Source organism: Thunnus thynnus, chromosome 15 (assembly GCF_963924715.1).
Source record: "Thunnus thynnus chromosome 15, fThuThy2.1, whole genome shotgun sequence".
NCBI lineage: Eukaryota > Metazoa > Chordata > Actinopteri > Scombriformes > Scombridae > Thunnus > Thunnus thynnus.
Window position 1 is genome coordinate 3,772,979 of NC_089531.1, and position 14,075 is coordinate 3,787,053.

The 14,075-nt window shown below is 38.0% G+C and overlaps 1 protein-coding gene across 3 annotated transcripts; it reads left to right on the forward strand.

Moving 5' to 3' along the window:
- The first annotated feature begins 4,989 nt into the window (after nt 1–4,989).
- On the forward strand, nt 4,990–12,658 carry LOC137198223 (major histocompatibility complex class I-related gene protein-like). 3 transcript variants are annotated; one of them, XM_067611909.1, is made up of 6 exons: nt 4,990–5,277; nt 6,456–6,722; nt 7,971–8,240; nt 9,684–9,986; nt 10,155–10,250; nt 10,367–12,658. In XM_067611909.1, the coding sequence occupies exons 1-6, from the start codon at nt 5,229–5,231 to the stop codon at nt 10,462–10,464; spliced, it is 1,083 nt and encodes a 360-aa protein (XP_067468010.1). In that variant the 5' UTR covers nt 4,990–5,228; the 3' UTR covers nt 10,465–12,658. The 3 variants fall into 3 exon arrangements, with proteins under 3 accessions (XP_067468010.1, XP_067468012.1, XP_067468013.1); XM_067611911.1 differs by having other exon boundaries at nt 4,998–5,277; nt 6,456–6,576; XM_067611912.1 differs by lacking the exon at nt 4,990–5,277 and having other exon boundaries at nt 6,491–6,607.
- The last annotated feature ends 1,417 nt before the right edge of the window (nt 12,659–14,075 follow it).

Sequence of the window (14,075 nt, forward strand, 5' to 3'; positions counted from 1 at the left end):
TATCCGGTTCCGCCTTTTCAAAATAAAAACTCGAACAAAAAAAAGTTAAAGGACAAGCTCACAATTTTTCAAGTCTGCCTTAAAAACAACAGTCAGGAGCCCAAATGAACAGTGAAGAAAGTCTTCCTCGCTGTAATCATTCCTCATGTTCAGTCTGGCTATTGAAAGATTCCTTTCATGGTAAGCAATGGAGGTCAAAATCCTCAGTGTGTCCACACAATCATTTAAAAGTTGATGTGAAGCTTCATCAGTCTGAGTTAGTCATATCAAGTGGATATCTGACACATTTACAGTCTTTTTAGCATCAAATTCCTCGGACAGTGTTTCCCTGTTGAGCTGCAGGTGGAAGTATAGTAACAAAAAGAGGGACTTTGGCACTAAAAAGACTGTAACATTGAAAGATATCTACTTGATTTGACTCATTTGGATGCTGAAGCTTCATATTAGCTTCAGATAAACTTTTAAATACATTTTTGCACAGAAGGAGGACTGTGGATTTTGTAAGTGCATTATGAAGGGCTTTTCTAAGGGTCAGTATGAACAGGAGGAATGATTATAACAAGAAAAACATGTTTCACTGTTCATTTGGTCTCCTGACTGTTGTTTTAAGACTTGGCTAACTGTGAACCCGTCCTTTAAACTAGCTTGTTAAAAACCTTTCAGTAAGCAATATATAAGTGAAAGAATCACTAATAATAATAATAATAATAATAATAATAATAATAATAATAATAATGGAATAATACAAAAAAACAATATTACAGTAAACTGACTACTGAGGACAACAAATTGCAAATGTCCCTACAAAAACACTATATATTATCACCGCACATTACAATAAGATTTCACAAACTATAAAACTGCAGGGATACAGATAGATGTGTTCTAAATGTAGAGAATATGGCCTACAAGTAAGGGAAGAGGTATGAAAGTGCTGGATCCTAGAGGGATTTCACTGAGGAAACATGGGAACGCAAAACATATTGCAAGGGAATGCAAAAAAAGAAAAAAGAAATCTTGCCGTGACCCTTGTGGGGCTCCGTAGCATTCTCATTATATTTATTACCCTTTTGTAAATATCATATATTTTTAAGTATTATTTCATGTTATTCCTATTGAACTATATTTTTGGTGTAATTAATTTAATTAATGTTCTGCAGCTTTTTGTTTGTTTTTTTTTTTTGTATGTGCAACAATTCCCAAGCAGCATTTATTCTGAAGGGATCCCTGCAAAGCGGAAATGACAGTTGATTTACTGACGTCGTTTTGACAGATATGAATGTTTTGTGTTTTTTGTTTTTTTCATATCAGCGCCGGGGCAGAAGGGTTCGTGCGTGTTTACGTCACAGACCGACGACACGAGTGTGTTCCAGCTCTGTACTACCACACTGAAGTAGGCCAACACACTGTGTGCTGATGTTATGCAAGAAGTGACAGAAACATGCTGTTCCCAACATTCAAATGCTGCTGCAAAGCATCACATGCATGAGTAAAATTAGCAATGACACAATGTAAAAATACTGCATTACAGGTAAAAGTTCTGTATTAACAAGCTGCCTTAAACAAAGATACATTATATTGTATTATTATCAATCAATCAATCAATCAATCAATCAATCAAACTTTATTGTAAAGCATCTTTCATACAGGTTAGTGCAATTCAAAGTGCTTCACAGATGACTGACAAGACAGTAAACAGTGAAACAATTTGAGAATAATGAACATGAGAAATAAAAATTATGAAAATGTAATAAAATAAAATAAACGATAATAATAAAAAATAAAGTGAAATAAACATTTAATTTAAAAAATTGAGGGAAAAATAACAAAAATATTTATAAACTAAAATGTCATGGCATGAATACAATAAAAATAAGTGAATAAAATAAAGTGATTAATGTCTGTAAATCATTCTTAATCATAAGTCAGGCTAAAGAGGCGGGTTTAAGTTTATGTTTAAAGACTTCCAGCTGCTCTCAGATCCTCAGGCCGACTGTTCTGGCGCCTCGGAGCGTAAAAACTAAACGCTGCCTCAGCAAAGGCTTCGGTCCTGCACTTTGGAACAGACTCATGTCAGAGGACTTGAGGGGCCGCACTGGTTCACACGCTGTAAGCATGTGAGACATGTAAGCTGGTGCAAGATCATGAAGTGCTTTCAAAACAAGTAAAAGGCAACTAATGTAAGGACTTTAAAACAGGTGTAAGGTGTTCTCTCCTTCTGGTCCTGGTCAGCACTTTGGCCGCAGAGGTCTGACTCAGCTGTAACTGATTATTGTGACTCCAGTCAGTGCTGCAGCTGATACAGGTGGAACTTTAACACTATTATATTATAGCCTGACAGATACAGGACTTTTGAGGCCGATACTGATATTGATATTTGACAGTTTAAAAAATCTGATAATAATCTATCGCCCAGTAGGCCTATTTATTTAATTGTTAATTGTTCAATTTTCTCTTGTTTTATGCCAAATATACGTCAAATAATTGTACACTTTCCAAATATTTCTTTTCACTGGGAAATATGTAATAGTACAGAAGCTAAAGATGCTTTAACTTCTGTTTCACAATCAGATTTATTACCAAGTAGGTTTGCACACACAAGGAATCAAAAATATACATACAATTAAGAAATCCTTAATAATATACAAAAAGAAAGAATTTACAATAGAAGGAAAATGTAAAATATATTCTAGTGAGAGGAGCTGCAGCTGGTTTAAATTTAAAGTGAGGTTGAGGTTGAGGTTTTGGTCTTGACAGACCTCAGCTTCTCACTAGAGGGGAGTGTTTAAAAAAGTTTATGTCAGGGATGGGAGAGGTCGGCCATGATCTTTCCTGCTCGCCTCAGTGTCCTGGAGGGACGGCAGATTGCATCCGATCACCTTTTCAGCACAGCAGATGATACGCTGCAGTCTGCCCTTGGCCTTGGCAGTGGCAGCAGCGTACCAGATGGTGATGGAGGAGGTGAGGATGGACTCGGTGATGGTGGTGTAGAAGTGCACAATCATTGACTTTGGCAGGTTGAACTTCTTCAGCTGCTGCAGGAAGTACATCCTCTGCTGAGCCTTCTTGGTTTAGGTTGCTGATGTTCTGCTCCCATTGAGCACTCCTCCTGGCTGATGATGGTTCCCAGGAAGCAGAAGGACTCCGCAGTGTCGACTGGGGAGTCACACGGGGTGATGGGGGCGGGTGGGGCTGCGCTCCAACTGAAATCCACAACCATCTGCAAATTGGACCAAAACGTTGTCGCTGGCGTTCACACTAATACATCAAATTTGTACATCTTAAGACTACAGAAAATACCCTGTTAACACACTTCATCAGTTTCTGAGGGGAAACCCTACATACAGTTATTATGAGAGAGAAAACAATTCCCCACTCAACCCACCTTGTATGAATTGGGCTTCAGAAATAATATTGATTTACGGTGACATTATTAACATGTATTTTTGTAAGCTACTGGTTAATTATTGAGAAAAAATGTAGCTTGTATACAATATCATACTTGACATATTCATTTAATGTGGTGTGTTTGCCTAAGTGTCCACTAGATGGCAGTATTAGAGCTCAAATGGCAACCTGTTGAATTTTGAGTTGATTGGGGGAAAAAAGAAAGAATTTTGTGTTCTGCAAGTCATTGATTTTGATCTAAACTGGTTAAGATCCTTTCTGATTAATGGTGACAGTGGTGTGAATTCTATTTTACACTCTACTATTATGTTAAAAAAAAATCTAATTTAACTTTTGTCTTTTCATGAACAGACTGTTGATTAGGAATCACAGTTTTTCTTTTGTGTTTACAAAGAAATGACCACAGTTGTTCAAAAAGTTTCTGGAGGCCATTTTTTGCTCTTTTCAGCCACCAGAGTTCAAAATCACCTGCACAAATGGACTGTCTCAAATACTAATACGACACAATTTCATATAAGACTCATGATAGGTGCGTAGCCCAACTGCACCCACTAGCAAGAGCCCACATAACCACAACGTAGGCATACTGTACATACAGCCCAACACAGCCCCTACGTCAAAAAGGGGTGGGTATGTTGACGCCAACCAATAGCATGGAAGCCTTAATGGTCCAAACGCCTTCAGACATTCAAAATGGATGTGTTAACAGGGTATTTTCTGTCTTCTTAAGTTGTACAAATTTGATGTTTTAGATGCCGAAATAGACGTTTTGGTCCAATCCGTGTTCAGCTGAAATTATACTTTTAATTATAATTATACTTTTAATTAGTACGTAAGGGCCTTTAGAAAGTGCAATGTCAACACGAAATATAGGGGGGAGCTTATCTCAGATTTAAAAATAAAAACAGCGTGATGGAGCTCAGGATTCATCCATCAGGGCTTCTTTATTACAAACATTCCCACCGTATGAACCTGGAATCAGTGTGTAACAGCTGACCTGTAGATGTGCAGCAGAACACTGAACATTAATTACTGGCAGATCCTGACTGATCCGGTGTTAATGAAGTTACCGCTGCTGTGCCGCGTGCGTAAATACGCACAGCCTCTTTCTCAGTTTGGAGACGCACTTATCGTTTCAGCCGCAGTGTGATGCTGCAGCCAGCTGTAGGCAACGAGCAGAACATCAGTACTGATGTTTCTGCAACATCCAGTGACACCTGAACGACATTATTGTAAGAATCAGACACAAATCTAACACGTTTCTGACCTGCCTGAGTCACATTAATAGCTGTATTTTGACATTTGAGTAGATTATATTATGCGAGATAATAGAGAAGGAGAAGATGCAAAATACATGAAAGCTGGCAAATGCACAAATATGTAAGATTGGATCATTTTCCTCAATAAATAAATGAAAAAAATGTCGTTTTTTTGTCTCATTTGTTTAATTGGGTTCTCTTTACCTAGTTTTAGGACTTTCTAAAAATTCTAAAGGGTTCACAAACTTTCAAGCAGCAATGTATTTCGTATTGACATTGCACTTTCTAAAGGCAAAGAAGTGGAACCTTTATTTTGAAGAGTAGGGTGCAAACATAACTGATCAGGAACAAGGGGGCGCTGATGGACCATCCACCAATGAACACAAAACCTTGAGTGGTAAATTTGTTCTGTCAGTAAGAACAGAAACACAAGAAATCGAGCTGAATTTATTTTTTTGCATTTTGCCCAATATTTCAAAAACGAAAAAACGACCGTATTCTGGTTTCTGCTCTGTGTCAATTATACCGAAAAAACTAACGGTTCAAACGCACCAAAACAACATGAAGAGGCCAATTTTGTTGCTCGTCTTTTTTCACATTGTATGTTCAGGTAAGATACGTTTTTCATTCACTCCTCTCTACACTTCCTCTCTGTAGGATATTTATATTGTTCATGTCGCTGGGAAACTCTAAACATAACGACGCTGAACTTAACTTTCGATTCGGTATTACGGGGAAAATAACAGGAAACGACATTTCACCGCTTACAACTATGAAAAAAAGTGTTAGATGTCATAGCAAAGGCCTTAGCGCTGTTTAAACCTACTTTCGGATCTGTGAAACCTTTATGTTGCTTATGAAAACACACACAATGTGGTTGTGATCCGATCCTCTGAAGTTAACCTGCTCCAGAGCAGGTGAGCTGTTCATCATAAGTTACCATGGTGATGTATCCTGGTAAGAAGTGAACCGGTAAGAAGTGAACCAGCATCGTAGGACTGAAAACCCAGAGTCAAACCTGAAGTTACCTCGCTAACCCCAAATCCTGCTTCGTAGTACAAGCCTCTGGTCCACATCAGAAACCACTTAGACTTGTCAAAACTAAATAATCTAGTCCAGATTTGACAGGCCCTTTAGAGGTTTTAAAACTGGTAAAGAAAAAAGGACCGAGTGGTTTAAGATCTTTAACATATAACCTAGAGGAGTGATATAAAGTTAATTTGAGGCAGAAAACCCCTTTCAGTAACTAGTTATGGGCTGCAATCTTTTTGGCAAGGGGAAAACTGCATGATACTGGTTCCATCAGTGTCCGTGTGCATTCACTGTGGTGTTACACATTTCCAAATTCATATTTGTGGTTATGTGGCTTCCTTTTATTAAATCAGATTTGGAGCTTTTGATTCATATCTCTTTGTACTGTAACTTAATTTTTTATTCTCCTGTTTTATTCTGTTTTAGCTTATTTTTTATTTTCCAATTAACTCTTTTTAAATGTACTTAAATGTGTCTTTTTATAATGTGATTCTTTACATTTTATCTTGATGCCTTTTATGTTTTATGTAAAGCACTTTGACTTGCCTTGTTGTTGAAATGAGCTGTACAAATAGACACTGAATTCAAAGTAAGTTTATCAACTGTGGCTCATATATGTTGTACTTATATTTGTTGTGTAGGTTATTATAGTAATGGATATGTACTTATCTCAAAGCCACAAAGTGTAGAATATGTGTATGAATATCTGCGGTGTCAATTAATTTAACCTAATTCAAACATGTGTTTGTCTTACAGTGAAACACTCCCTGAAGTATATTCTCACTGGTACGGCTGGATTCCCAAACTTTCCGGAGTTTATGGCTGCTGGAATAGTTGATGAAGTTGAGATGGCTTACTGCGACAGCGACAGGAAAAAGTTAGAAACTAGAACAAGCTGGATGGAAAAAGTAATTAAAGAAAATGTGTATGTTCTTAAGTGGTACAATAGTAAGTGTTTAGGTAACCAGCATCACTTCAGAGCCCAGATTCAGAAATTGAAGAAGCGCTTTAACCAATCTGACGGTATGTTACAGTTGTTTTCTTTCAGTTGTTTAAGCACATTTTCGGGAACGCCAAACCATCCTCATTCCCAGATCATTCAGATTTTTAATTGTAAAGAATTGTAATTTTATAAATGTACTGGATGAATGTGCCGGTATTTATATGTTGATATGTGCTTGTAGATTTGTCTTAATAATTGTTATGTAATAGTGTTGCATGTAAATGAATGGTTTTAGTGTCTGGTGATTGTTCTGCATGTATCTGCCTGAGGACTGCAGATGGAAATTGCTAATAGCTAAAACCTTTAAGCTCTGAACCAGTTAAGTTCAGGGTCGAGGATCACACCTAGGTCTTAGGTAATCTAGGTTACTTCTGGCTTAGTCTGTAGAGCCAGATTTCCAAGCCTGCTTGAAAGTTCTTCTCTCTGTGCATCTGTACAAATTATAAGAACTTCTGTTTTGTCTTCATTTAATTTAAGGAAGTTACCACTGTACAATGCTAGAGAGGCAATTTATGGATTTAGGGCCCCCGTATTGTCAGCAATTTAATATTCTGCCAATGGTAGAATGGAAAAAAGAAGCTCATGTGTTCTCATGGGTGCTGCAGTCACTGGCATACCGGTGCTTCCGCTTATTTTTTGCAAACAATTAATATAGGATGATTAATACATTTGAACTCTGCAGTTTTACTCCTCTGTATATTTGAAAGTCCTCATTTATGCTTTTAATTACATACAATATCCTTAATAACAGATATAGCACATTTGCTGGTTAGTGTTTGAAAAGTGCGCAAGTTCTATCACTGTTTTGTTGAAATATTTACATGATGAATGAAGGTATCCACACTGTGCCAGCTGTGCATAAAGTGACTGTGTTTAAACCTGTTTAAAATGTTTTCACAAAGATGTTTTTTTGTTCACGGCATATGGGATGTTGTTGTTCATAGAATAGCATTTTAATCCCAAAGACTAACTCAACTAACTAACTCAGATAATTGCACTTAAACAAGAAATTAAGCTGGTAGTTTTTATTTTTTTTACTTGTTCATACCGATATGTTGTAAAGAAACAAACATATGTAGCTTCCAATTTTAAATATGAATGCAGGTTGTGCACACTGTCCAGATGATGATTGGCTATAAGTGTCTTCCATCATAGATTTTTAGTGTCTGTGGATCACCGTGAGTCTCTGTGGTGAAGATTTGATATCAACCAATGCTGGAATTTCACTCTGGTTTGCTGCAGTTTCTGTAATTGTGTCTCACTTTCAGATGCCCACGTTTTTCAGAGGATGAATGGCTGTGAATGGGATGATGAGACTGGAGACATCAATGGTTTCAATCAGTATAGCTACGATGGCAAAGATTACATTGTATTTGACCTGAAGACAGTGACGTGGATCGCTCCAACACCACAGGCTGTCATCACCAAACATGAGTGGGACAGAGACTGTCAGTTTTGGAAGAACGCCATTACCCATGACTGCATTAACTTCCTTAAGCTGTATGTGGGCTATGGGAACAGCTCCCTGCAAACAACAGGTAATCAGGTAGTTTAATGGACACAAACATATTTGTATTCCTCCTCAATTTCTTTAACCCCTGGGTGGGCATTTACTCAAACACCATGTGCAGCACATTGAAAAAGAACAACAGCCTCACGACTAGTGATGTCGCACTCGAAGCAGACTACTCGACACAGTATCGACCTTTCAAAGCAAAAGTATCGCAGCAAGATGTATTGATGCCTCGCTTCACCACGTCAAAAAACGTGACCACCCCAAACAAAGCCTCGTTACGTCACTCGAGAGGTTTGACACTGGTTTTGGATACGGGATGAGCTTCTCAATCTCCCACGATATCTAAAGACTCTGTTTAAAAGCGATCCGTTTTAATAATCATAAATGATCATGTGGCGCTGCAATTACTGACATGTTGCTGCACTTTGTGCCACTGCTGTATGCAATAAGGATTCCTACATCTCTTCATACTTTGTCATTACTTGGTATAACTGCTAGATTTGCTGCTATTGGCTTCATATTTCTCACTAGATAGATAGACAGATAGATAAGCTATGAAGTTATGTGTATTTTGAGTGACTGTGGTGTATGTTTGAGGGAAAACAGGAGATTGAAATGAAGAGTTCATTTGGGAAAGTGCTTATGCAAAGAGAAGCTTTTATTGATTTTCATTTAGAAACAGAACAGGATTCAGAATCCTCCGAGTCCACTAACTTCTCAATATTTAAATTCAGCAAACTGTCAAAATCTCAGCACTTTCTGCACGAACCAACCATGGATGTAGACCCACAAAAGGTTGAGGCTGAAACCGAGGCCTTGTTTGTCATCAGTTATGTGATTCTCTGAAAATGATACAAGCCTCAGAAGGAGGCATCAGTGGAAACTGTTTTGCCTGACACACTCAACACATGCTTTCGGAGCCTCAGTATCAAACATATCACTACTAGCTGAGATCCCAACCAGATGTGTTTTAGGATGTACATAAAATGCTCTACTTTGAATAATAATTTGTGTCTGATACAGTTTTTTCACCAAAAAAGTTATCTTGTTAAAATCCTTGAAATGACATCCACTCCTTCTCCCTCATTTCAAATCCAGAATCTATAAATATGCAAATATTGTTCATTTCAGAAGTTGAACTGCTGGACAAAAGATTCCTGCTTCACTGAAAAGTCTATTCTCAGTGTTTGTGCACTTGAGGCTTCAAGTTTCCACATCACACTTAATTTGAATTTTGGACCAAGATTGGCTTCCAAACTAGTTGTGATGTCACAAATCATGCTTGTAGGCCCGCCCCTTAAAATTGGATTTTCAATGAACACAGAGAAACTTTCCACTTTCAGCAAGTGTCAAACTGCACATACATCATTCTGCACAGTGAAGCTCAAACATTCAACTGTAGGAACAAGACGAAAAACATGTTTTTGAGTGGAGGGAATCTTTCTTTGTCTCATTGTTTCTCCAGAGCTTCCCTCAGTGTTTCTCCTCCAGAAGACTCCTTCCTCTCCAGTCAGCTGCCACGCTACAGGTTTCTACCCTCACAGAGCCGATATGTTCTGGAGGAAAGATGGAGAGGAGCTTCATGAGGACGTGGAACACGGAGAGATCCTCCCCAACCACAATGGAACCTTCCAGATGAGTGTTGACCTGAACATTTCATCAGTTGCATCTGAAGACTGGATGAAGTACGAATGTGTGTTTCGGTTCTCTGGTGTGAAGGACGACATCGTCACCAGACTGGACAAAGCTGTGATCAGGACCAACTGGGGTAAGGCTGCAATCAGATATTACTCAGGGATTTGCACAGACATTTTCATGGACAGCAACTGATCTGCTAATCTGTCTTAGTAAACTGAATAAACAGGTGGACAGATGTACTTTTGTTCTTACTTCACCAGTGCAAGTTGTGACTTTTTTTCTCTTTTTAATTCAACAGAGAAGCCGCTTGGCGTGACTGTCCCCATCATCACTTCAGTGGCTGTTCTTACTCTCATCATCGCTGCTGTTGCCCTTATTTACATAAAGAAGAAATGTGAGAGATTTAAATTGACAGATTTTTATCATTTAAGTCTTTAGGTGCTTTGACTTTTAGATTTTAGGTTGAATCAGATTATTTATTTACTTTTTTGTATTTCTTTTTCTTTGCAGGTGAAAGCTACAGGAGGCATAGAACCACCAACGCCAGCTGTGTGATATTCACAGCAGCTGACATTGTGTCTCCACTTTCATCCTCACTTGCCTCCTGACCAGAGTTGAACGAGGAACAATGAGACCACAGATGAGGGAATATCGTTAGACACATATCTCTCAACTGGAGGTTTGAACTATGTGAGCCAGCCCATATGAGGATGGAGGCGGTGAGCACAGTGGGGGTCAGTCGAAGTTCTCATAGTGGATATTTGCCTTTTGCTGAAGTAAGAAGGATGTTAGCGACATAATGTTTGGGAAATGTTATAATGTTAATGATTAATATTGTGCGTTTCGCTCTTTTACCTGTTTGTTAAAGAAATGCTTTTGGACATACCAGTTGGCTGTTTTAATGTTGCACAAGAATGAGTTTTGCCAACTCCTGCACTCCAAAATCCTTCAACCTTAACTAGCTATTGATATGGTGATTATTAAGTTAATTGTTAATCAAAGTTCCAAATTGATAGATTAGTACACTTTGAGACTGAATTGGCTATCTTTTTCCGTGACTCCAGGCGGTGAGCACAGCGGGGGTCAGTCAAAGTTCTCATAGTGGATATTTGCCTTTTGACAGCATATCGTCTCACTTTTTTTTCTTTGTGGAGTATGAGAGGGGAGTGGAGACACAAACCCCCCCTCTCAGGTGTGTTTGTGTGTGTTTAGTGTATTCCTCATCGCATGAGGATTCAGTCATAGTTTTCATCATCACTAAGGCGGGGGAGATGTGTTTCGTGATAGCATTTCATCACCTAATTACTGCTTCAATCTTGTGTACATTTACCATAGTATTAGACAATTATATTTTCGATGGTTAGTTAAGAATGTCATGTTGAATGTTTGAATTATGCTGAAGTAAGAAGGATGTTAGCGACATAATGTTTGGGAAATGTTATAATGTTAATGATTAATATTGTGTGTTTCGCTCTTTTACCTGTTAAAGAAATGCTTTTGGACATACCAGTTGGCTGTTTTAATGTTGCACAAGAATGAGTTTTGCCAACTCCTGCTCTGCAAAGAACTCCAAAATCCTTCAACCTAAACTAGCTATTGATATGGTGATTGTTAAGTTAATTGTTAATCAAAGTTCCAAATTGATAGATTAGTACACTTTGAGACTGAATTGGCTATCCTTTTCCGTGACTCCAGGGTGGTGCCCCGTTATTATTAATTCTTATTAATGATTTTATTGATTTTAATAATTAATGATTATCTTTGATAATGATTATCAAAGTTAATTATTGCTGATAGTCAAACTTGTAGCCAAGGCCCAACAAAATGGTGCCCCGTGTGAGGCAGAGTATTGTGCAATATTAATTTCAGCATAATTTTGGCCATTACCAAAATTCTGCAATCTAAAACCTTTAGACTATCCAAAAGTCTTTATATTTAACACAACGAGTCTGCCACAGGAGTAGATATCTAGATGTACTTACAAACAAGTTCAGTGTAGTGAGATTTGATTTTTCAAACTGATTTGGATTACTGTCTAGTAGTATGGTCAAGTGCGTCAAATAAAGACAGTTAGTCCAGAATAAAGATGCATGACTTGTACTGAACTGTATCAGAAGAGCTAACATCATCAGAATGCACATAACCTTATGTTGTTTATTGGAGAGAGACAGGACAGTTATTTCTCTGCTCTGTTTTATAAAAAATGTCATTGTCTAAAATCCTGAATGTCCTGTACCATCAATTTTCACATAATAATATTGGCCATAACTTAAGTACTAAGTATGCATCAAGAGTTTGTTTTTCACTTCCTGTTTCAAAAACTAATGTAAGGCAACGGACTGTTACACACAGAAGAATGAAAATGTGGAATGGTTTGCCATGAGACGTTACGCATTTAACAAGAAAAATGTTTTTAAAAAGAGTTTAAAGAAATACTTAAAGACACAGAGCACCAGCCCCTCTCCAAATAGGACATGTTTTGCTACGTAATATCTGACTTCTCTTGGTCATTTTTTATTTTTATTTTATTTTCTCAGTCACTGTTTACCCTGTTTTGGTGGTACCCCTATCATTTTAGCGTGGGTACTTGCTGTCATTGTTGTTAGTAGTTTTGTTGTTGATTTATTGTTTTTTGTTTGCTTGTTTGTTTTTGTAGTTTACTTGTTTTTTTAAAAATGTTTTGTTCCAAAATGTTTGTTGTTATTTTGCATTATGATGTAATATTTACCTGTGTGGACCCCAGAAATAGTAGTTGCTACCTTGGTAGTGGCTAATGGAGACCTACATACATAAATAAATATTTATTACAGTATTACTGATTCTGTTCAATTATCCATTGTGAAACGGCAACTTTCCTGTAATACACTGAAATATTTTATTAACGTTAAACTGATACTTGATGCAAATAACATGAAATACATGGTTTTCTTGAGATCAAGGGGGCGGCTGTGGCTGGAAGTAGAGCGGGTTGTCCACTAATCAGAAGGTCGGTGGTTTGATCCCGAACTCTTCCAAACTGCATGTCAAAGTGCCCTTGGGCAAGATACTGAACCCCAAATTGTTCCTGATAGTTTCAGGAGTGCATTTTGCCCAACCAAGGAGAGAAAGGGAGAGAAGAACAGAGAGGATGCTCTACTTCACAGACTGAGAAACTACTTGAAGTCTGAAACTTTAATATAAGCATGCATTAAAAACAGAAGCAAGCAATATACAACAACATTAAAGTAGCAGAGTGAGGACTTTCAACTGAACTTATTCCCCAGGTTGAAAATCTAAATGGACTTAAAATGGTCGTTTGTACATCTGTCACATCCTGATCACTGTACTTTGACCATGTCTACTGTTCACAGCTAGGCCTTGAGAATCCCCAGCCCCCAGATTGTAAAGATAATATTAACAAAGGTCATTCTTTGACAAGCTGCAGCTGGACGTATTTTTGCATTTGAGGTGACAGATTCTATGTTCCATGACATTGGATTTTAGCAGCAGACAAGCACAGACAAAGAGTCTTACTGGAAGCAGGCAGGAAAAGGTAACAAAGACTCAAATCAAAAAGTTCACACAGAACCAGAAAATATTTAAGTTACATTTTAGTTTGAATTCTTAAGCCCTTTTCCACATGCACATGCAGTAACTCCTGTTTCACTGACTTTAATCTACTTACATATTCTGCACATTTCCAGCTCTATATTTATATTCTTAGGCTCTACTGGAATATCTTTGCATGATTTACAGTTAAAAAACTCCTTATTTATCTTATACTGGCCCTTTATGCAGCCCCTCAGTTCAGCCTCTGTCTGAAACAGGCCGTTTTAGCTCATGTCTCTTTAAGGCCCCCCTCCCGACTAGCCCACTTTGTTCTAATTGGTCAGCTTCAGGAAGCTTCCTCCAACTCTGGAGGCTACGTGAACAAACTATAGTAGCAGGACTTCACTTCTTTTTCTCCTTCTTTACTCCAAATGCCAACTTCTCAAATCCATCCGTACATGTTGGAGCTGAATCAGATCTGAAATATGAGTGGACAACGTGAACAACACATGGAAACACCTTAGTGACCACCTTAGCAACCAAGGCTACAGAACAGACGGCTGATGGGCATGTGTGACAAGCTGATATAAAAAAATGTCACAAATGAAGTGCCCAGAGCAGGCTGAAGCCCTGAGTCTTGACTTGCAGGCAGCATTTCTACATATGCTCACCTCAAGTTTTGGAACTTTGA

What these genes read in the sequence shown, in the direction of transcription:
- LOC137198223 (XM_067611909.1), top strand. Translation starts at nt 5,229, where the DNA reads ATGAAGAGGCCAATTTTGTTGCTCGTCTTTTTTCACATTGTATGTTCA. An exon ending in TTTTCACATTGTATGTTCAG is followed by an intron (nt 5,278 to 6,455) that starts GTAAGATACGTT and finishes TTTGTCTTACAG; the next exon opens with TGAAACACTCCCTGAAGTAT. An exon ending in GCGCTTTAACCAATCTGACG is followed by an intron (nt 6,723 to 7,970) that starts GTATGTTACAGT and finishes TCTCACTTTCAG; the next exon opens with ATGCCCACGTTTTTCAGAGG.